Raw genomic sequence first — 24,232 nt, forward strand, 5'->3', positions numbered from 1 at the left:
TCCCGCCCCGCCGCTGGAGGGGCAAGTTTTAACAAAGCTTTGTCACTGTTGCCAAGTCTCTACGTGTCCGTGCGTTTGCATTTCTTTCGGCTCTGCGCTCAAATCCAAAATCGTAATTCTGTAACACCCCCGAGGGGCCCATGAAAGAGGATGGCAAATCTGCCTTGGATCTAGCTGGGTCGTTTTATAGTAAAAAAAATCAGTAAGGGTCAGCTCAAACATTTAAAAAATCTGTACAAAGCTGGTTTGAGTGGCGTTGGAGTTAACTCCGTTCTGCAGTAGCGCAAATAAATTGATGGAGTTTTACGCGGAGATAGTTGGCCAGGGACACAGAAAAACATCGCTAGGAGTTTTGCACCTGGCCCAACGCTCCGCTCACCACGAAACTACACCCAGGCATTTACCCAGCCACGCACTCAATTTGTGTGTGTGTGTTTAAATAACTGAGCACTAAATATAGCTCCTTAGGCTGTAGACGGATTACAGGCTTTCCTAAGCAACTAATTTACACATGGAATCATTTAGGGAATGAAGCGCACTAAAATTTTAGATCCACAAAGACAATTGCCCTTATTTCTACCTTATTAATAGGATAAGATCTGGGGGTGGGGGGGGGGGGGGGTGGAAAACAAGGAACTGGAGTTTTAGCAAAACATAAGACATGACGCAAATTACTGGAATTGGAAAATAACCGGCTTGTTTTTGGTCTTTTTAGTAGACTGTGACATAACTGCAATGATTTTTATGACAAGCTGCATTTATAGGAGAGAATACTTTTTAAAAATCGCTCAAAACAATAATCGCACCTCCATATGGGGTAAGGGAAGTGTTTCAGAAATCGATTTACCATCATTGGAATAAAAATTGTAAGTGAATGATGTGAAAATAATTAAATCAACAAATATTTATTCGATATTAAAAGGAAGGGCTGTCGTATCCCTGGGGTCAGAAATACAAAAATGAATAAGGCATTAAAAAAATTTTTTTTTAATGAACAATCTGAGAAGTCAAGCAAGTGTTATGATAGTTCAAAGAAAGATTTTGTATTTGGTCTGGGTAATTAAAAGGACTTTAGGCAGTGAAAGAAGGAAGGCATCAACAGTTCAGAAGATAGTATCTTTGAGTTTGAGTAGAGGTGTAAGAGATGACACTGCATACTGTATTTTCTTTACCCCATTTAACCACATATTAAGGACATTGTCCCTTGACACTGAATATTATTCTAAAGCATGATTTTAATATTTATAGCAGATGCATGCCAGTTTTCCAGAGACTGTAGAATACCAAAGCTCCTTAATAGAAAAATTGACATACTGAACTGTTTGTCAAATTGTTTTCTATATTATTCATTCAGCAAAAGTCTGAAAAATGCATGTAGTTAATTTTTAAACATCAAGGATATATTGTTATTCAGAAGGTACATTCAAAGCATTCTGATTTCCAAGAAAAAATATAACACTGGCTAGGAGACTTCCAGAACCAGCAAGAACAAGGAGAAGGGAAGGGCACCATTCTTGCTGACAGAATCATTACCTATCTGGAAGCATTTAAAAGTGTCCAGGTAAGCAGTATTATAGTGATTTCATGAGATAATCTCTCTCCTCAACACTGGTTTTTATTCAGTCACTCCTTTCACTCAGGAAACGTGTGCAGCGCTTAATATACAGCTGACATTATGAAAAATGCTAGTGATACAGAAGAAAGATCATACCTAGTCTTAAGTAGCTCACAGCCAAGAAGAGGTTACAAGTACAGCATTTTCTATCCCCCTTCTCTGCTCTGTTTTTCTCTATGGGATTTATGACCATCTAATGTAACAGATTTTGGTTCTTTTGTTTTTGTTGTCTTGCCTTTCTAAGCAGAATGTAAGCTCCATGAGGTCAGGCACTTTTGCTGTTTTGCTTACTGCTGTATCCCCAGAGCCCAGGACAGAACCTGGCAGATGTAGGTTTTCAACACATATTTGTTAAATGAATATATGCATTTAATTCTCACATTCTGCAAAGTGAGTGTTATATTCATTTTCCAGGTGGGAAAAAAAAAAAAAACTCAATGAGGTTAGATAATGTAATATATCCAGATTCTCACACTGAACAATGGCCAAATTTGGGATTTGAAAAACAGACCGGCCTGGCTCCAAAGCCAGAGTTCTTTCCCCACTACCTCTCATAGAATAGAAAGCTAGTTTGGAAGCCTGAACTATTATTCCTCTATATTTCCGTACCCAGGGCAACTGTCCTCCCCTGTCATATTCTAGTATATTTAATTCTTTTTTATAATCATGTTTAAAAAGTGGAATAGGAAAAGTAGCAGGGCTAAAGGTGATAATTCCTATTCAGGACAGATTTAGCTTTAACTAGCCAGGATCAACGGACAAGCAGACAAAAGGTAGGGATACACAGCAAGAACTACAGGATTCTTAGAACAAGGGCAGGATACAAGAGTAGTCAGAACAGGCCCATGACTTTAGAGGGACCAAAAAATGACTCCCTGTGTATACAAATATACATATAGCACCTTTATTCACAATAGCCCCAAACTGGAAACAACCCAAGATCCATTAAATGGTGAAAAGCCAATTGTGGTACATCCATATAATGGAATGCTACTCAGCAATAAAAAGAAACAAACTGTTGGTACATAGGACAACATAGTTGAGTCTCAAACAGTATGCTGAGTGAAAGAAGCCAGACACAAAAGAAATATTTTATGATTCCATTTATATAAAACTCTACAAAAGACAAATTTAACCCATAATGACAGAAAGGAGACCAGCAGTTGCTTAGGCTTGGGGTACGGGGAATTGAGGGGGAAGGGTATATGGGGTAATAGAAATACTCTCTATCTTGATCATGGTGGAAGTCAAATGGGTATGTGCATTTGCCAAAACTCATCAAAATATATACTTAAAACAGCTACATGTTATTGTATGAGAATTATACTTCAATGAAGTTGATGTTTAAAACAAGGGCTCTCTGATGAAGGTTGTGACTCAGAAATCTCAAGGAGTTTTAAGTCCAAAATGAAGACAGGCAGAAAAATTAAAAACTAGTCTGCATCAGTTACGATGCACATAATCTGTGTGAAATGCATTTGAAAGCCCCAAATAATGCTGGCTTAAAAACACAGGGGTTAATACTCTCCGTTATAACATATTTTATCGATTCTAAGACACATTTTTTCACAGTTTAACATTTCTGAAATCAGAGTGACCTCAGTGTGGATGCAATAAGAAAGCATTGTATCAGTTTGATTGGCAGTGGGGTTTTTTTTTTTCTTAATAATATATAAATAATGGTGCATCTTAAGAGTTAATGAAATGTGGTTTTAAAAAAAAAAAAAGTTGAGAGACAGCCCAGAGCTGATATATCAGCTCCACAAGGTAACCAGGAATGCAGCCTCCTTCCTATTATTCTCTTCTGCCATTCTCAGCCCTGGCTTCCATTCTCAAAGTGACTTCATGTTGCCAGAGGGCTACTGGAACTCCAGCCGTCATATCCACTTCCCAAGCAGCAGGCAAGAAAGGGACACTAGGCAAACAGGGCCTTTAAGGTACCTCTCCTGATGTCCCTCTCAACAAGTCTACAACTTGATTATGTGTATACATCTAGTTGCAAGGGAGACTAGGAAATACAGCTAAACTTGAACACCTTGTCACCTCTGCTATATAGGAATTATTATTATTGAGGAGGGGAAAATAGATGTTAGGCAATGGTCTTCAGTTTCCAAAGCAAAATGTCTAAAACCAGAGTCAGCTAAATGTAGCACACTCGTTGGGGTGGGGAGCCCAGTGTTGGGGTGGGGCGTCAAACGAAAAGACCCGTAAAAGAGATTCTTGAACTACATTCCCCTTTTCAGGCTCTGTGGCTGTGCCCATGGGTGTTATGATTGCTGAACACACTGATGCAATTAAAAAGAATAATGGTGCGCAGTCTACAAAGGTAGATTAGGACCAAAATATGGAAGCTTAAGTAAGGAATGTATAGTTTATTCTGTAGGTAATAGTGGAACCATTGAAGAGTTTTGCATAAGGAAGTAAAATGATAAAAGTGTTGTTTTCAGACACTACTGCTAAAGGTCTTTACCCTAAACAAGCATATCCAGAAATACTGGTCAGAACTCACTACAATTGAAAAACTGTCCCAATATTCTGATTCATTTCATATGAAGTATGCATATCAGGGCAGTTTCTTGGGGTCGCTGAAGGTGTTACGTATGTATTGTAACACCGGTTCTATTTCCTCAATTACTTACCATGTATAAGAACCTATGGAAGTTTTATCAGTCATGATGGGTCAAGTTATGATGCAGTAACAAACAACCCCCCAAATTACAGTGAATTAACACAAAAAAAACCTTTCTGTCTCACACAAAGTCTGTTGCAGGTCCAGGTAACTTTCCAGAGTGCTTGTCTTCCATAAGTTGAATCTACATTCTATACTTTGATCATATGTTACCCCCATAACACCTCTACAATTCCTGCCACAGGGTACAACACTTCCACCCACAATCCATTGGCAAGGACTAGTCACACAATTACAAGGGAACCAGGAAATATAAACTTCTCACGTGCCCAGGAAGGAGATCTGTGCATGGACTAATATTAAAACTCTACTACAAAAGTCATGTCAAAAGATGTGACAGTCTTCAGGCACCGATCCTAACAACCAGGTCTAGTTTGTAGTTGTTATAGTAGGTATTTGTTAGTTGCCTAATTTAGTTTCTATTCCACAATTTCCCTTTCCTAACATTTTTCCTGTTTTTCATGCTGTTATGCAGCTCTCCACCCAGCTCATGTGCTTTGAGTGAATCTAATCCCATCTCCATGTCCCAAAGTGGACCCCAGTTGCCTTAAACCAATTAAGGCATTCCATTTCCTTTCGCACAATCATTGGTTCAGAGATGGGCATGGGACTGAAACGAACCCCATGAGAGTGAATTTCAGCTCTTATGCCCAAAATACTGGGCAGGAGTGCATTCTCTCACTCTAGATATGAATAACAAAGTCCATCCCATCACCATTAGAGAAGCCAGTTTTAAAATTAGCCCTACACTCTAAATGACAGAACACAAAGATGAAAATAAACTGGTAAAGTGGGTCTTTAGTGAAAAGCTAAGCTGTGCAGTCAACCAGCTTTGAGTCTGCCCTATCTCTGAGCTTTCTAGTATTGTGAGCCCTTTCATCCATTTTTAAAGCCAAATTTGATTTAGGTTTTCTGTTTCTTGCACCAGAAAACATTCTATCTATATACTTTTCTACTGTAAAATGGAACATAACTTCTCTTGGGATATAGTAAACTTCTGGTGAGTTTAAATTTAAGAAAAAGACTGAATAAGAAATACAATTTTTAGTAATCAAAATAACTTCAAGAGGAATTTCATGAAACAGAATGTAAAATAAACAAATAAATTTGGTAATAGCTTGAAACTAGAAAAACCCAACTAAAATAAACTAGGGATCTTTGGGAAAATGGCTGATTTCAACTCTAGGGCAGAAATTGTATACAACGGGTATGGAAATTTTTGTTGTGCCAGAGACCAAGGACACTATCATAAAAAAAAGGCGTCATGTCGAAATGATTCAGGATTACATGACGTCTGGCATTTGTTTTAAAATAATCCACGAGAATTGAGGGTATATAGGGATACAGATGACTAAAGATTAGTCATGAGTTGATTATCGTCAAAGCTCAGTGATGTATACATTGTGGTTCATTATACGATTCTCTGTACTTTTGTGTATGTTTGACATTTTCCATAATAAAAAGGAAAAAAATATAAAAACTTGAAGAGATTCTTATTGGCCTAAGATGAAACTATCTATGTAACCAAAAGAATAATGACTGTAATAATTAAAATGTATCAACATCTCCAAAATCCATGAGTTCTTATTTATACTAAAAAATCACTACCATCAGAAGTTCTTAGGGCACCTATGCATTACTCTAAAAATTGATAAAAGGAAAAAAAATCAAGAATTTATTCTGCCTTTTATTTATAAATTCTATGTCAGCATGTGGCAGCCATGTAGGTGCAACTCCCAGATCTCCCTTCAGTAAACAACTTGCCTCCAGCTGTTAGTACCTTTAGGATTCACATTAGCTTTTGAGCCAAGGCCACCCCCTCCCCAGGCAGTCCTTGGACAATGACTGAGCAGCGCAGAACCAGGGACTAACCATTTCTGCCAAATGTGGGACTCCTCTAATGGGCAGCCTTTACTCCAGAGCTCCTCCTTGGATTGGACAAGATTTTGTCAGATCTGCTTCATGGCCTAAGACTCCTTTATTTATCTCTGCCCAATATGACTTCCTTCCCTGTCCATCTTTGATAGATGTTACCTCTCAACAAACCTCTTGCACTTCTGTGTCTTCTCTGATTCCCAGAGTACCCAGCTATTCAAAAAGTTGATGATAGTTCTTTTTTATGAAAGTTGATAAATGCAAAAAGGAGTTAGAAAATTAGAAAGTCATCCTTTACAACTCCTAATTAAATAATAGATCTTGTAAATAACTATCAATGGATGTTAAAACCATTAGGTAAAATGTTGATAGAGAATTTTACAAAGATATAAGACTAATACTGTCTGAATCTACTGATCAATCTCAGTGTGTCTAAAAGTGAGACAACTAGATATTATGTCTCATGGTGTGATGCAATAGAATATTCACAGTACTGCATATTAAGTTTCCAGGGCAAAAAATATTGAGCCTGAGTGTAATGAAGCCTCTAGCATTAACTTTCAGTTTACAGGAAACATAAGGAATAGAGGATTAAATTAGAAATCACCATGAGAAATCAGTCAGATCAATAATGGTGGACATTCTATAAAATAAATGACCAGGTTTTTTCCAACAAATCAATGGCATGGAGGAAAATGAAAGTAATAAGCCCCAACTCATTTTATGAGGTCAGCATTACCAGGATAACAAAACCAGGCACAGACAGTGCAAGAAAAGAAAATTACAGGCAAATATCTCTTATGAAGATAGATGCAAAAATTCCCAATAAACTATATCAAATAGAATCAAGTAATATGTAAAAATTAGGACACATGATGACCAAGTGGGGTTTATCCCAGGAATGCAAGGTTGGATCAATATTCAAAATGCAATCAATGTAATTCACTAAATTAATAATCCAAAGAAAAACAACCACATGATCATATCAATTGATGTAGAAAATATTTGACAGAATTCAATATCCATTAATGATAAAAACTCTCATCAAATTAGGAACAGAATGGAATCTCTTCAATCTAATCTAATCTTCTACTAAAAATCTACTTTAAAGAAACCATTATTTAATGTGAAAGCCTGAATGTTTTCCTTCTAAGATCAGAAACAAACAAGCATGTCCATTCTTATCATTCCTATGCAACACTGTAGTGGAAGTCCTAGTAAGTACAATAAGAGAGAAAGAAAGAAAGGAATAGAGGGAGGAAGGGAGAAAGAAAGAAGGAAAGAGAAAGAAAGAAAGAAAGAAAGAAAGAAAGGAAGGGAGGAAGAAAGAGAAAGAAAGAGGAAGAGAGAGAAGGAGGGAGGGAGGAAGGAAGGAAACAAGGAAGGGAGGAAGGAAGAAAGGAAGGAAGGAAGGAAGGAAAGAAAAAAGAAATGAAGGGTATACAGGTTAAAAAGAAATAAAACTGTCCCTATTCATGGATGACATTATTGTCTATGTAGAAAATCCTAAGGAATCTACAAAAAAACTCCTAGAATTTATAAGTGAGTTTAGTAGACAATAGGATTCAAGGTCAATAAAGAACAGTAAATTATATTGGCAATAAACAATTGTAAACCAGAATTAAGCATCAATACAATTTACAGTAGCTGCCCCTGCCAAAATGAAATACTTAATTATAAATATAACAAAACACATATAGGATCTCTATGTTGAAGACTACAAAATACTGAAGAAATAAATCAAAGATCTAAATAAACTGAGACATTCCCATTCTCGGATTGGAAGATTCGGCATAGTAAAAATGGCAATTCTCTCCAAATTTATAGATTTACTGCAATTCCAATCAAAACCCAGCAGGAATTTTTTTTTTTTGGTAGATATAGATAAGTTGATTTAAAAACTTGCATGGAAAGCTAAAGAAATCAGAATGGCCAAAACAATTTTGAAAAAGAATAAATTAGAGGATTCCCATCCATTATCTGATTTTAAAACTTTCTATAAAGCTACTGTAACTAAGATAAAGAGGAAGATACACAATGAAACAGAACTGAGTCCAGAAGTAGATCCACACAGTATGGTCAATTGATTTTTGACAAAAGTACAAAGGCAATTCAATGAAAATAAGATACTCTTTTCAACAAGTGCTGTAAGAAGAATTAGACATCTATACATCTATATGCAAAAAAAAAAAAAAAAATGCACCTTGACATAAATCTCACCCCTAAAAAAATTACTAAATGGAACATAGATCTAAGTGAACAACACAAAATATAAGATTCCTAAAAGAAAACAGGAGAAAAACTTTATGATTTGAGTTTGAGCCAAGAGTTCTTAGATATACCAAATATGTACTCCATAAAAGAAAAAATTGATAAATCAAAATTCATCAAAATTAAAAACTTTTGCTCTATGAAATCCACTGTTACAAGAATGAAGGAACTAGCTACAGACAGGGAGAAAATATTTACAAATCACATATCTGAGAAAGGACTTGTATGTCTAGGGAAACAGTCAGAGCCTGAGGACCTTGCAGGTTTCCACACAGGCCACATAGGCAAGGCTTGGACGGCGGCTGAATCTTGACAGAATGACAGAATGCCTTGTGACCCTCCTGGAACGGGAGAGCATGGGAGACGCGCGAGGCGCTGCTACAGTGCTATTTCTCACTCGCTTCCCTATCTACCCAGGGGGCTGTCATTAGGCAGTTTCTCATTGTTTTCAGGTTCTGGTGGGGTACGAGGCTTTCTGCCTCACCATCCTTAAGGCAAATCTGCAGCTATAAAACTGATTAGCAGTATCATGGAATGGGATCCTCAGCAGGAGTATCCCATCATTCTCGTTGCAGTCACCTGGCCTCTTTTGTTTGTGTCATCCTGTGCAAAGGCCACAGAGGGCTGGCACCTTTGGCTAATCATCTTTGCACTCCCTATGTAAGCAAAACACTGAGTCTATAAAGGGCTCATTGTTTCTCTACTGGCTGAATCTGTCAGCCTGAATATGCCTTGTGCTCGACAGTTTAGAATATATAAAGAACTCTCAAAACTTGATATTAAGAAAACAAGCAACCCAACTAAAAACAGGCAGAAGATCTGAACAGACAATTCACCAAAGACGATATGTGAAGGGCAAATAATCACATGAAAAGCTGTTCAATATCATTAGACATTAGGGAAATGCAAATTAAAACTGCAATGAGATACCACTACATATCTATTAGAATGGCTAAAATAAAAAAGTACAAGTGCTAGAGAAGATGCAGAACAGTTGGAACTCATATTGCTGGTGGGAAGGCAAAATGGCACAGGAATTCTGGAAAAACAGCTTGACAGTTTCTTATAAAGTTAAACATACATTTACCTTTATGACCCCAAAATTCCTCGCCTGGGTATTTAATCTCAGCAATCAAAATGTCCTTAAGCAGGTGAAATGAATAAACGGTGGTACACCCATACACTGGACTCTATTTACCACTGAAAAAGGAACAAGCTATTAATTCACACAACATGAATGAATCTTAAATGCATTTTGCTAAGAGAAAGCTGTTCTTTAAAGGTTACATACTATATGATTCCATTTATATGAGTTTCAAAATGACAAAAATATAGTAACAGAGAACATATCAGTAGTTGCCAGTGGTTAGAGAAGCACAAATGATGTGAGTATAAAGGGCATGAGGTAGTTTTTGGGGTTAATGAAACTGTTCTGTATCCTGATTGTGGTGGTTGCACTGATCTATATATGTGCTAAAATTCAGAGTACCAAAAAAGGCAATTTTATCATATGTCTATATACCCAAAACAAGCAAATTTGCTGTATGCTCATTTAAAAAGTAAAATTTAAAAGAAAGGGAGAAGGAAAAAGAAAGAAGGGAAGACTGTTATAAAAGATATAGAAGACAATACCAAAAAATGCAATCTGTGGACCTTGCTTGGATCCTGATTTGAACAAACCAACTACAAAAGGCATTCTGATGCAACTGAGAAAACTTTACTGTTAATTTGGAACTACATTTTAAATTTAAGTTTTAAAATTATGATAATGGCCTTGTGGTTACAAAAAAAAACTTCATCAGATATATCAGTTAGATACATATTCTGAAATATATATGTGTATGAAATAGGATCATGTTTGGGATTTGCTTCAAAATTATTGAGAAAAAAAAGTGAGGGAGATCACTGGCAAATGTTGAAGCTAGAGGCTCATTACACTATCTTCACTATTTTTGAGTGTTTGAATTTTTCTGTAATTTTTTCTTAAAGTTTCTCATGATAATGAGATTTCAAAAATAGCATAAAACTCCTTTTCAACATTTATTATAAAGCAGTAGACATGACAGGCCTACAGTTGTCTTCCATCTCAATGTCAAATCTTTCCAATGACTCCAAATAAATAAATGCTGTGTGTGCCAAAAATAATACTGACATATGAAAAAAAACAGTCTCCTAGAAATCTTATACCTTGAGCAATAAACTACTAAAATTACTAGATTAGTAAAGATTTGCAGTTAGATTTTTAAAACAGCAAATCAAAACAGCTTCTTCTATATATTGTCATTTTCAATGACAACATCAAAGCAATAAAGGGCAAAAATAATTTTAAGGCAATAATTATGATTCTAAAAATCTCAGCCAAAACCCAAAATTACTCAGGCTTTTTGATTCTCATTAATTATTTACACAGTGTGGCTTTCTTGCTGTGCGGGTCCAGTCTGTTCCTTTGAGCATTATTATTATTTATCATTTCTTGAGCACTTAGCACTGTGTGAGATATAGATGATAAATTCCTTCCCTAGGGGACAACTATCAAAGCAATACAAGCAAAACACGAAGATTAGCTATTTAAGAAATGAAAACTAAATAGAAGGTTAAGGAACACATTCTGAGTTCCCTGTTTTGCTTTTTGCTGTAAGCTCATGCTACAACACTTGTTTCTTTTGGGGGTGCAAAAGAAGACTGAATTTGCAAGATAAACAACTAGCTTAGAAGAGATAGAAAACAGATCTCAGGGATCATTCCAAGAAAATATCCTACCTTAGAAATCCTTTCACTCTCTGATATATAAAAATTACAAGAACCTATTCCTAGCTCTACCTCAATCAGGCCCTTGAGACCCGAGTTCCTACAGTTCTTTAGATTGTATGAGCTACTCTACAATTCATTTTAGCTAGCACACTCAAAGTTTTTGCCTAGGATGGTCTGAATTGGGTTTCTTTGTCATTTGCACCTGAAAGAATCCTGAGAAGTTAAATAATTTGCCCAAGGTCCAATGGCTGCTGAATGGTAGAGTCATCATTCAAACCTAGGTTTGTCCACCTCTACATAGCAGGCATTTCCTACTATGTTACTTTACTGTTTATCCTACAGATGTTTAATTCCTAAAATCTAGTTTCCTTTAAGACTGGGAAAGGGGCTGGGGCTGGGGCTGGGGTGGTTGGTCTAATTCTCTATTGTTTCCTGGTAGTAGGAGTGAGGTGAAAGTGGCAAATACAGTAATATCTAATAAGAATTTATTTTAACCAATTTTGCATGGTATTTACCGAGCAAGAACTCAAGTTGGCAATCGTACAAACTTCGACTCAAGAGCAAATTGAAGGTATATGAGACTAGGATAGAATGGTATCAAAGTATTTTCTCTACTCTCTGCTCTACCCAGTTGTAAAGACTGCATTAAAAAACAATGCTTAGGGCTTCCCTGGTGGCGCAGTGGTTGAGAATCTGCCTGCTAATGCAGGGGACACGGGTTCGAGCCCTGGTCTGGGAAGATCCCACATGCCGCGGAGCAACTGGGCCCGTGAGCCACAACTGCTGAGCCTGCGCGTCTGGAGTCTGTGCCCCACAATGGGAGGGGCCGCGATAGTGAGAGGCCCGCGCACCGCGATGAAGAGTGGCCCCCGCTTGCCGCAACTAGAGAAAGCCCTCGCACGAAACGAAGACCCAACACAGCTAAAAATAAATAAATAAATAAATAAATAGAGTAGCTATTAATTTAAAAAACAAAAAACAAAAAAAAACCCCAAGATTAAAAAAACAAAACAAAAAACAATGCTTAATACCCACAACACCAAATAAAATGTTTAGGTTCTCTAAGTTAAACAAGAATACACCTATTTATTTCCATTTAAAAACTACTTTATTCACTGTCTCAGCAATATATGCAAAGAAAAACAAGTACTAAAATGATGCTAGCAGTTTACAAATCAATGGCTTATTTTTTGATAACAGTCTCAAACCGAACGTCGTTTCCTCACTTTCCTATTTTAAATGCTTACTTTATTTCCTTTACTGCCTTTATCATTATTTGAAATTATTTTTTTTATTTACTTGCTTCTTACCTTATTTATTACAACTTATTTATTCACTTATTAGCAGGGATCTTGCCAATTTTTTAAATCATATTTCTCATCATATTTTTAACAGCCTGGCTTATAGATGACACAAAGTATAAATCTGTTAAGTAAAAAATTACACTGCTCCAAAATAAAAGTCACTGTTTTGATACCTATAAATACACCAGTATCTTGAAACTAAAGGATGATGGATTATTCTGTGTTCTCCTAGAAATTAAACTGGGATGGAAATCTGTTGAGAGCCCAGGGGTCAGTGGTTGAGGCAGCCAGTGGCATTCTCTAGTGGGGATTTGCTTAGCTGAGTCCTAGTGAATCTAAGGCCATAAGGTAGGAAGGCTTCCTGCTTCAACCAGAGGAGCTCTTCACGCAACAGGGTTTCACAAGGACTCGGCATAAGCTTTGGCTTGAAGAAAGTGTTTCATTACTTAAAAACAGAGGTTTAGGATAGGGTGGTAGAAACCACTGTTCGGGGGAATTTGGAATAAGAGATAGCTAAACGTATTTTGCATTGTAAATTATATTTATTTTTCCTTTTCAAAGTCAATGTGCTGTAAATATTATTAATCCCATTTTTATAGTATAATAACAAAATTATTTCTGCCTCAACTTTAAAGATCTAAGTGACTACGCTCTTTTAGAATTTTAAGGCTAAATGAAATATTAAGGCTTCTAGAATCAGAAAACCTTTGCCTTTTAGCTATATAAAAAATTAAAAGTTAAACCTTTTAATTGGAAAGGTTTAGGATCCTACCAACCTTTATATTGGAAAACTTTAGGATCTTTGGATTCAAAGATTTCTCCTCCCACTGTGTTAATCTTGTATTTGTATTTGATTTCTTTCTCTGTAGAGAGAACATATAAAAACATGTTTAGTGTTCCCTCCCTTTCCAGGTTGTATTTTATCTTGAGTAGATTTAAAACCAGATTAGTTGTAATAGGATTCCAGGATGTGGGCAGATGTCTACTTGTCACTGACGATCTCTCTTGCAATTAGCTCCTTCATTATTTCATTGGTACCACCATAGATTGGCTGAACTCGGGCATCCACATAAGCTCTGGATAAATAAGAAGATAATTGAATGAATAAACAAAAGATATTAGAAATTATAAATTCTGCCTCACCAGGTAACTATTAATTACTTTAAAGTGTTCATTTAATGAAATCCAAACAATAAAAGTTCTTCATAAATTACTTTTTTTTCCCGTATGGCATCCACCCTAGATTGGTATAATTATAAAATTCTATTAAGATATTGATCATTTGTATAGTTTTGTTTTAGTCTGCTTGAAGAGATTACAAATTCAAAATAACATTTCTAAGTATGTTTCTTTTGATTTAATTTTGTAAAATTCAGCACATATAATAACATTCCAAAAAGGGCAATTGTAAATTTAGAAATGGATGGAATGTCTTAATATCTTGTTACCGTTAATGTTTCCCCCCAAAAGCTGAAATCTACTGGTTTTATAAAAAACAAAAGAGAAAAGAAAGTACGTATTTTCTAACATCCTTTAGATTCCCATCACTACTGCTGCCATCAGCAGTATAAACTGATGCTTCAGAAAATATTACTTCACAAAGTTAACAAGTAACTTATTTTTTGGAAATGATTAACAGTCACTTCAGTAATGTATGAGGTTGAAATACTGAGTGGCTGAGTATACTGCCATAAAAAAACAAGAAGGAATTCACTCTTGGTGGTGATGACAGCAACCATAACACTATACAGTCGGTTTTACCTTTTCTCATCTCATTTTATCCTCTCAGCTCTGGAATTAGGGAGGATAAATATTATTATTGTCTTGCAGGTAAAGGAACTGAGATGCTGAAAAGTTAATACATATACTAATTAATGGTTGCTATTTAATGGTCACATAACAGATCATTGGCAGCCTGGAATGAAAAGGTAGGTATCCTGCCACTTTGGCAAGTATCTTTTTTATTACATCTCAACATTTTCATTGGCCCAGAAATGTAAGATTAGTTATTGAGCTTTGGACTTTTCTAGTAGACAAATTCAAAGGCATTTTTTTCCAAGCATTAAATTTTTTTTTTTAATTTAATTTGAGACAAATTAAATGTGCAAGCTCTCTAGGACCATGACCAATTCTGAACTTTCCCTTGTCCACGTTCACCATGGTACCTTACAAACAGTGAGCGCTCAGTAAATATTTATTGATTTGATTTCCTGTATTACAAAGGAATTTTAGAGACTCAATAGCTACTTTCTTATGAAACTTGAAATCTAGAGACATATGTGTTTTCAAATATATTTTTTCTTTTGAACAGACTCCATTGTTGCCCACAAAATCTAGCACTTTCATTTAGAGGACTTACCTGGCATTTCAGCCTACTTCAGCAATCTCAATGCTTTTAGACATTTTTGGATCAGGTTGGGCATATTTTTTTTCACATTAAAGAAGTTCCAATGGAGTAGGTAATTGACAGAGATCAGTAGCCCTTTTATAGGTTACTGATTAAATTCAGTCATCAACTAAAATTAACAGAGAATGGCAGCAGAAGGAATGTTTAACCCCACAGTGATGAAGCTCTCTATCTCAGGCCGCTCTTCCTAGCACTGCAGACAGGTCTTGAAATGGCAAAACTTAAGCCTCACTTGTCATAGGCCCAAGCCTAATGAGTAAGACTGAAGTAAACTCACATGCTTAAGACTGGTTATTTTTAAACAAACAGAAAACAAATAAATAAAACAAAACCAAAAAGCAAAAAGCACTCTTTGACCTGTGCAACCAAGACTCAGCAACACACACACACACACAAATAATATAGCTTAATCTTAGGATATAAAAACACAATTAGAATGATTTTTTTTCTATCTCATCAAAGTCTGTACACTTCATCCACATACTGCCTAATGTATCTAATTAGCTTTTTTGATATTATTCTACTACTCTCTCTCATTATCTTATGAAAAGTTCCTTCCCTATGTCTTTGGGGAGAGAAAGAGCAGCCTAGTTTAAAAGTTCATACAGTCTTCAAACCAACAAGCTGGCCAAGAAGGGGATTATTATTCCTGAAAGGAAATGTAAGTCTCTCAAATTGAAACTAGGGATTTCAAATAAGCCATCAAGTTACAATTTTTGCTTGCTATGGACCAGATGGAATTGCCTCTGAGAAAACAGAGACCAAGACTTATGCTACGCTCTAATCTTGGACCATGCAGATGGTTGACTCCTCTTCACCTAACATGCCTTTCTTAGGAACCGAACCAAACTAGACAAGCACTGAGCCATGACATGTCTACATACCCTGCAGCAGTTATAATAGCACAGTTAAGTAGAAAAATATAAACACCCATTATTATTTTACTTTCTTAGCATTTTGAATATTGTCAATAAGGTGGATTAATATTATGAATAAAACATGAAAACACACAGGAAAAATTCCAGAGATGATTTAATTTGTACGAGCATAATTCAGTGTTTACTTTAATTTCATGACTATACAAAGATAAAAAAAATAAATCTGCTTTTGATTAAGGCCTGTTTGAAGTAGTTCTGAAAGGATATACCAAAATCCAAGTCCAAGGATTGATAAAGAAAAGGAAATCATTTAGCTACTTCATGCCTACATTCTGAAGGAAGGAAAAACCCTACTTGTTGCTGAGTTTTTATAAAAAAGGTATAAATTATATACACCCTGTGATTAAAGCTTTCTGAGCTGCCCAGTGGCTACAGAAAATTAGTAAATTATACCTAACAGAAGCTCTATGCTGGAGCTTCTGTTTTTAATGTAACTTGAATAAAATGTTGATTTTCCTCATTAAGGACTATAAGCAAATCAAATGTTTTCAATTATGTTTGCCAAAATGATAAATTTGAAAGTAAATTTGAATACTAGTTTGATAATTTTTCTCTTTTAGATACTCTGTATTTAGATTAAAATTATAAGAAGTTTTTGGAAGCTCATAGCATTCTCATTCTCAGATTCAAAACTAAATTGGACTTCTCTCTATATAGCAAAAACTTCCCTGAGAAAATTTTATAAACTGAAAATATTGCCAAATAAGAGGAAAAATATATCTTCTGCTATGAGGAGGAGAAATGCCATGGAGAGATTACTGAGGCAAAAGACTATAGGAAGAGGGAAAGAAGAAATTACGGCGATGGAGGAAGAAATATGGAAGAGGATGCTGCCTACTGACAAACTGGTACTGCTTTGAAATGATAACAAGAATATTCATATGTAATACAATAAAAAGGCTATATTTAATTTATTTTAAAGTTGAAGGAAGTACAAATTCTACTTAGAAAAAAATAATACTTTTGATTTATTTTTAGAGAAAAATAGACAATAAAAAATTTAAGACATGACAACTTAGATCATTTTTATATGCAGGTTAATTTTTCTGTAATGTCTATTTCTTTTTTTTTAGTTTTAAAAAAGTGATATTTTGAAAGAAGACATACAAACGACCAAAAGGTATATGAAAAAATGCTCAATGTCACTAATCACCGGGGAAATACAAATCAAAACCACAATGAAATATCATCTCACACCTGTCAGGATGGCTATTAACAAAAGAGCCTAAAGACAAGTGTTGTCGAGGATATGGAGAAACTGCAATACTGGCACACTGTTAGAGGGAATGCAAAGTGGTGCATCTCAGCTGCTATGAAAAATAGTATGGAAATTCCTCAAAAAATTAAATAAAACTACCATATGATCCAGAAATCCCACTTCTAGGTATTTATTCGAAAGAATTGAAATCAAGACCTCCAAGTGGTGCCAGCGCTCACATGTTCAATGCAGTATTACTCACAACAGCCGAGATGTGGAAACAACCTGTATGTCCATGGACAGATGAATGGATAAAGAAACTGTAGTATAACATATAATGGAATACTATTCAACCTTAAACAGAAGGAAATTCTGCAATATGTCACCACCTGGATGAACCTTGAGGACATTCTTCTAAGTGAAATAAGCCAGTCACAGAAAGACAAACACTACATGATGCCACCTATATTAGGTATCTAAAATAGTCAAATTCATAGACTCAAAGAGGAATGGTGGCTGCCAGGGGCTAAGGGGAGGGGGAAATGGGGAGTTACTAATCAATGGGCATAAAGTTTCAGTTAAGCAAGATGAATAAGTTCTAGAGACCTACTGTACAGCACTGTGCCTACAGTTAACAATACTGTATGGAACACTTAAAATTTTGTGAAGAGGGTAGATCTCATGTTAAGTGCTCTTACTACAGTAAAATAAAATAAAATAAAACAAAATAAAATAATTAATAGTCAATGCAAATTAAAGGAAGAATAATAACCTATTTTTTACCCATTAGATTCACTTAAAGTTTAAAACACAATAACATTCATAGCTTAGGAGGAGAAGTCATCCTTAGACTTTGTTCATTTGAGTATGAGTTGCTTCAGACTGGAGGAAATGATCTGGAAATGCATTAAAATTTAAAATATGCATACTTTTGAACTAGCAGTACTACTTTTGGGACTTTGTCCTGTTGTAATCAAACACACATGTATCTAAGATAAATGTATGAAGGCGTTTATTGCGGCACTGTCACAGTAAAAAACTAGAAAAAACCTGAATAATTAACCATAATCAATTATAATAAAATATTATTCAACTATAAAAAAGGGATATTAATCCCTCTGTATAATGATTCAAATAAAGCTTTAGTATATTATATATTTATATTTATTTACATTTATATTTAGTATATTGTATAATGAAGTACATCTTCACTTTTTAAAAATATGACAAAATCCTAGTGGTGAGCTGATAACATGAAGCTGTTTCTATCTACTTGAACACACTCCATAGTCAGTTGAAAAATACAAAGGTTTTGCACCTCCTTTCCCTTTGTACTCAACGTACAAAGGACAGTTAAAGAAATTTTCCTTTTTCTTCACACCACCCAGAAGAGTGTAACACAACAGGCATACTCACTTTGCAATTGGGTACTCCCACATGTATCCCCAACCTCCATGCAGCTGCACGCAGTCATAAGCTACACTGTTCTGTAACTCAGATGCCCTAGATGACCAAAATAAAAAGCAGAAAAGGAACATTTGAAATGAATTTTCATGAGATGCTTTACAATCAGGAAACAAATTATTTATGATTGTTTAAATGCTTACATTTATCAAACAATTAAAATTAGGCATATTAGCCAACCAGAGAAGATTGATATAAATTCCACGTGAAATAAATCTCAAGAGAATTTTCATATAACAAATGCTTTCTTCATCAATTATACTTCTGGCTGGGTTTTTGTTAAGTCTAGAAACAAAATGTAGACAGCTTAGACTATTTATTAGGTGTTGGCTACCTTAAGCCTGAAAAGAATATAGTAAAAACTTGAATTTGGTCTAATTTATTCAGATTCTTTATGTGATCTAAGTTAACTGAATAATTATACAGTCATCTATTTTCTTTTGCCTTGTGTAATATGTGTTTTTTTTCTTCAAATGTGTCACTTCCTACCTAAAGGTTGCAATTCTGAATTTTAGTAACTGAAAAACAATTTTTTTCAGAAATAAACTGAAAGTAAAAGTGAAAACCTAAGAGGGCAGACCTCTATTAAAGTACCTACTATCACATAGGAAACTTATTAAAGATCATTTGGGAATTATTATTCCTGAAGTATATGTATATTAATATAAGGTGCTTGAGAAATATCCTTTTCTGATCTTATCACAACAATTTTAACTATTGTTAAAATCCATGAGATGACTGGTAGGAACTTTATTCATCTTAACATAAAATACAAGTTAGTTCAAAATCTTTTCAACTTACTTTCAACAGTGGGAAATATAAAGAAAAGGTAAGCATAGACACATTTTCCTATAAAAAATAATTTTTAACTCAAGCCCTAGGACAGGTCAGGATGTTCCTGAGAAATACAGTAACAATATAATGATTAACAGACAAGATTCAGGGGGCAATGATATTTGGAATTCTATACATTTTTGTATTTGGCGAGTATTTTAGTAAAATATTTGCTGGGTTAAAACTACTTGCCCCCTCTGCTCCAATATGAAATACCAGTATGTCTATAAACCTGGTGTTTTCAAAAAACAATAAAGCCAACAGCCATCCAAATATCTCTTTTTCCAAAAATATCTTATCTAAAATATTTTTACTCTTTTTCTCACTAGTCAAAAAACTTGCTATAAATGTAAATGTAAAATGTCTCCCCCAAAAGTGCAAGTTTCTAGTAATTCCACATGACTTTTCAACCTGGCAACTTTATTATTTTGGAATCATTACATAAACCACTATTCTGCATATTTCCCCATTCTACTTCTGACTGAACTGAACACAAGTTAATGAATAATGACAGGAATTTTTTCCAGGTTATTTTTGGGCTAATGAGATGTGAGAATGTTTGTTTTTAAAAGAGGAAACAAAACCCACTTCCAGAATTTGATTTAAACTATGTTCTTAAATCTTAAAATACACAAAAGCCTTATAGGGGTCTTCTTTCATTAACACATCTTTAATACCATTGCTAATCATCTTTAACACAAATGAAAGCCATTTTATAGGACATTTTTTTTTCCTTTTGCTTAATAGAGCATGTACAACTTTTGATTGGAGAGTCAAATCTTCAGAAATTTTTCTTAGATCTGGAGAACATCTTCAATAGAAAAATCTTGCCCAATCTACTCATTTCACAGAAATCAAAATGTTGGCCCAGAAATAATTTAATTTAATTGCAGTTATTGAATGAAAGAATTGGGACTCTATCTCAGGACTCTAAGTATTTCTGTAATTTTGTGATCTCACTATACTGCCACTCTTCAGATAATCTGAGATTAAACTACTACTTGAATGAACTAATCAGTCATCTTATTTTAGTCTCTTAATATTTTACTTTCAATGGCAAGCTAAAAGTTAAAAACCAACTTGAGTAAGTTTTAGCACATTATAAATATGTTTAATGGGGCCCTTCAGCATTTTTTAAAAAGGTGGTTCTTATTGCTAGTGTTCATTTACTTAGCCTTCTTCCTTTAAGACCCTCAAGGCTGAGTTTCAAGTTGGAAGAATTCCATAACAATCTGTGCAAACACCACATTTTAATTACCATAGCATGCATACCAATATTTCGCCATGGAAGCAGTGGCAGAGTCCAGACGTTTCGTTTCATGAAGCTGGAGACAGCTGTCCACAAAAGCTCTGGTTACACAAATGTGTGTTTTTAATTCTGCTAGCTTATGCTGCACCGTCTTGAGTTTAAAGGAAATGAAAGGAAAAGATGAGCATAGGAGAAGAGCACATTTTGAGTCACTTAGCATATCAAAAATTATACAGTAAAATATCTTTAGAGCAAAACAAAAGTGGAATTACTGTTCTTTTTTCTCCAAAAAAGAGGCAAATGTTAACTAAACAGCTCAAATTAAAAACCCACTATATTTCATTGCTAAGAAAACTTGTACTAAAAGATAAGATGCAAAAGTAGATAAATAGATAAATAACATTTCATGTTTTAGGTTAAAAAATTTAGACCATCTAGGGAACTTTTCGAAAAACAGCATGACTTTAATGGGTGAACACCATCTTGAGGTACAGTCCTTTAGGTACAGCTGTTGAAAACTCTTATTTTTGTGCAGAATCTAAATCCATGAAGAATCTTTCTCTATTAATGAAATTAACTATACACATTTTCTGCTTTTTTGTCTTGGAGTAAAGTAATAAAGTAACAAGCTGGAGGGACAACATCAAAAATATTTATTAGACATTATTATTTTATATTGCAAAGTATTTAATCTAGATCTGTAGAATGCAATGGGAGAATAACAGAATCAGAACACTCAAGACATCAAAGTCCAGTACCCCCCAACCTCTTCCACCTTTCCCCACCCTCCCTCTTATCTCTCTCAATAGCTTGCACAGTCTCTAACTTGAACTGAATGGTCTGGAATTGTCAACGATAACATACCTAATAGATACCTCCCCCTGCTGGCCACAGACAACCAATAGTATTCTTGGAAATCATTCTATCTAGACCATCCTCAATTGTTCTAGATTGCTCTAACTTCAATCAAATTTTCTTGCATTCCTGACTCTTGGCTCTCACACCTTGAACTCTGAGTTTACATCTGGTCTCTTTGGCACCAACTCTTGAACCACCTTCAGGAAACTGACTTGGATTTGAAATACTACTGGCTTTCCACTTTGGGTAACCTCCAAAAATACACCCCGTTCTAGCTGATCTCAAGTTCAAGGCTCAGCTATGGTCAGCTGGCTCTATCTTCCTTGTGGAAATTCAGATACAAACAGAGTTTTGAACATTCTGCTTGGAATTTATGAGTGAGACCTTCACTGTGGCTAATAAAAGGCATGGAAGTTAATGACAATGGCACTAACTTGGTGGCACAGTGAAACTCAAACTAGAAATTATGAATGCACCCAACGTACGCAATGGCAAGTCCAAAGTCATGATTGCATTCTCAAAAGAAGGCTTCCTGGACCAGATTTTCAGAGGATGTTGACCTGCCTTTGCTACTTGTTACAGCAATCTCAAACCACAAAACCAAACCCTTAAAAGCATCATTGTAGTGGAGACAGTTTGGGTACTTACCATTTCTGGTAAAGAGTAGAAAAGGAGTATAATAAGACCCAGGACCAGGCAAGACCAGGGTGTTGTCAGCTGGAGAAGGAGCTCTGAGGGACAGATTCCTTATATGTGTATCAACATAACTATTATGCTGATGGAAAACCCAAACTGACTGCCTTTCCCTTGGGCTTACTCCATCCTGTTCTAGAAATAGACAATGTGACTGGCATCTAATGATTCTAAAGCCAAGCAGTGGGGAGGCTGGCACCACACTTTTCCACTTCTTGTATCCTGGCCTCTAATTTAGAACATGCCAGGTTTACCAAAACTTTCTTCCTCTCTCATACTTTCTCTTACTTTTTCTACCTCCCTTTCTATCCATTTCTATTTAATGAGGCCAAATCTCTAACCTTTAATCAGCACAAAGTTTCCCACTCCCACCCCACACATCCAAGTGTACTCACAGAAGAATCTAAAGATGCAACAGGAAATGAAAAAGTGGGGGAATACCCTTCTATATATTGAACACAGATGACTATATATTCCATGAAAATCCCTGAAACTGATCTCTTAGCGTACTCTTGGTGTAGGTCAATGACACTACCCATGACACTTCATTTGGAACGTAAGGGGGAATCTGACGAGTCTCAAGATACTATTGCACACCGCCTCCCCACCCTGCGATGGCACATTTGAGAACTTACTCACTATTTACAATATGAGAGAATCAAGATCTCTAAGCCCAATTATCTCATAAGAGAGCTGTTTCTATGGAAATGCTAGGAGCTTCTAGAAGCTGAAGTTAAATTTCAGACCAGAATGGGCTCATTTAGAAAATTCTTGCTTCAGTGCATTCAGGTCCACAGGTTTGACAGAATTAATGCCACCAAGAGTGCATAAGTTACTCTCGGGGGGGGGGGGGGTAAGAGATTAAATATTTACATACTCTTGGCATTGAGTTGGGTGTTAACCAAACAGATTTAGTCTTTGCTCTTCATTGCAAACACTGCATCATGCTTTCAGAAGTTGTCCTCTAATGAATGGTAGGTAATAATTGTACCACACATTATTAGCAGGTGCTTTTGGTGAATTATCAGCATGCTCACAGCAATATTTTTTAACATTCATTAATAGTCACTCATAGATAATACTGCAGCTAGCATTTTATTAAAAAAAAATTCCCTAAAGTTGCAAAGTGGATCAGATGGCATCTCTTTCAGAGTTCTGAATAACACAGTTCTTAGAATCATAGAATTATGGAATTGGAAGACCCCTTGGAGAAGTTATTGAGCCCAGTATTCCATTTAAACATCACCATTAGATGTACTCTAATATATCACGACTCAAGTATAAACTACAACAACTTAGGTTTGCTACCTGATTTTATAGTTAATTAACCCCACACTCAAGGTCTAAGAACTAAATATTCCCTTTTTGGAGAAATGTAAAGAAGAAGTGTTATTTGTTACCTCTCCTATTTTTTTCCTAATACTTTGTCCCCTTAGAATCAAGAGCACATACCACACAAGAAATAACTAAAGCTTGTGTTAGAAAAGAACACTGAATTTTCACTTCATTGTCCATGGGTGAAAGAGGTGAGAAAAGAAAAAGTCTATCTACCTTAGATTTCTGGGTAGTAAAACTAGTGAATGGGTTAAGAGTGTAGGTTCCAGAGTTCAAATACTTTTTAATCTTGGGCATGTTATTTAACCTCTTCATGCCTCAATATCCTTATCTGTAAAATAAGGATAAATATAATATTTATTATATGGAGTTGTGAAGAAAAAAAAGACAATCCATTTGGCACAGTGCCTGGCATATAGGGAACATCAATCAATGACAGACATTATCATTATTTAATATCTGAATTTTACTATTGTATTGTCCATTCCATAGAAAATCATGAGACTTGAAAGCAGCTATGGAGAGTATGGATGAGACAAAATGAAAATCCTGTAACTATCGCAACTTAAGTATGGTAGGTCTCCATTCTAAAAAGAAAGTAAATTTTAGGGACTTCCCTGGTGGCGCAGTGGTTAAGAATCTGCCTCCCAATACAGGGGACACAGGTTTGATCCCCAGTCCGGGAAGACCCCACATGCCGCGGAGCAACTAAGCCCATGGGCCACAACTACTGAGCCTGCACTCCAGAGCC

The 24,232-nt window shown here is 35.5% G+C and overlaps 1 protein-coding gene across 1 annotated transcript in view; it reads right to left on the reverse strand.

The window, feature by feature from the left end:
- Positions 1 to 13,027: 13,027 nt before the first annotated feature.
- The window catches only part of ACADL (acyl-CoA dehydrogenase long chain), a 38,845-nt gene continuing 27,640 nt past the window's right edge, over positions 13,028 to 24,232 (reverse strand). Inside the window, exons 9-11 of the mRNA XM_061204590.1 lie at positions 20,619 to 20,746; positions 18,465 to 18,551; positions 13,028 to 13,581 (exon numbers count right to left, since the gene is read on the reverse strand). Of these exons, the coding sequence (XP_061060573.1) occupies positions 13,488 to 13,581; positions 18,465 to 18,551; positions 20,619 to 20,746 (309 nt within the window). The 3' untranslated portion in view covers positions 13,028 to 13,487. The remainder of the gene's footprint in view (positions 13,582 to 18,464; positions 18,552 to 20,618; positions 20,747 to 24,232) is intronic.

Source organism: Eubalaena glacialis, chromosome 1 (genome assembly GCF_028564815.1).
Source record: "Eubalaena glacialis isolate mEubGla1 chromosome 1, mEubGla1.1.hap2.+ XY, whole genome shotgun sequence".
Lineage (NCBI taxonomy): Eukaryota > Metazoa > Chordata > Mammalia > Artiodactyla > Balaenidae > Eubalaena > Eubalaena glacialis.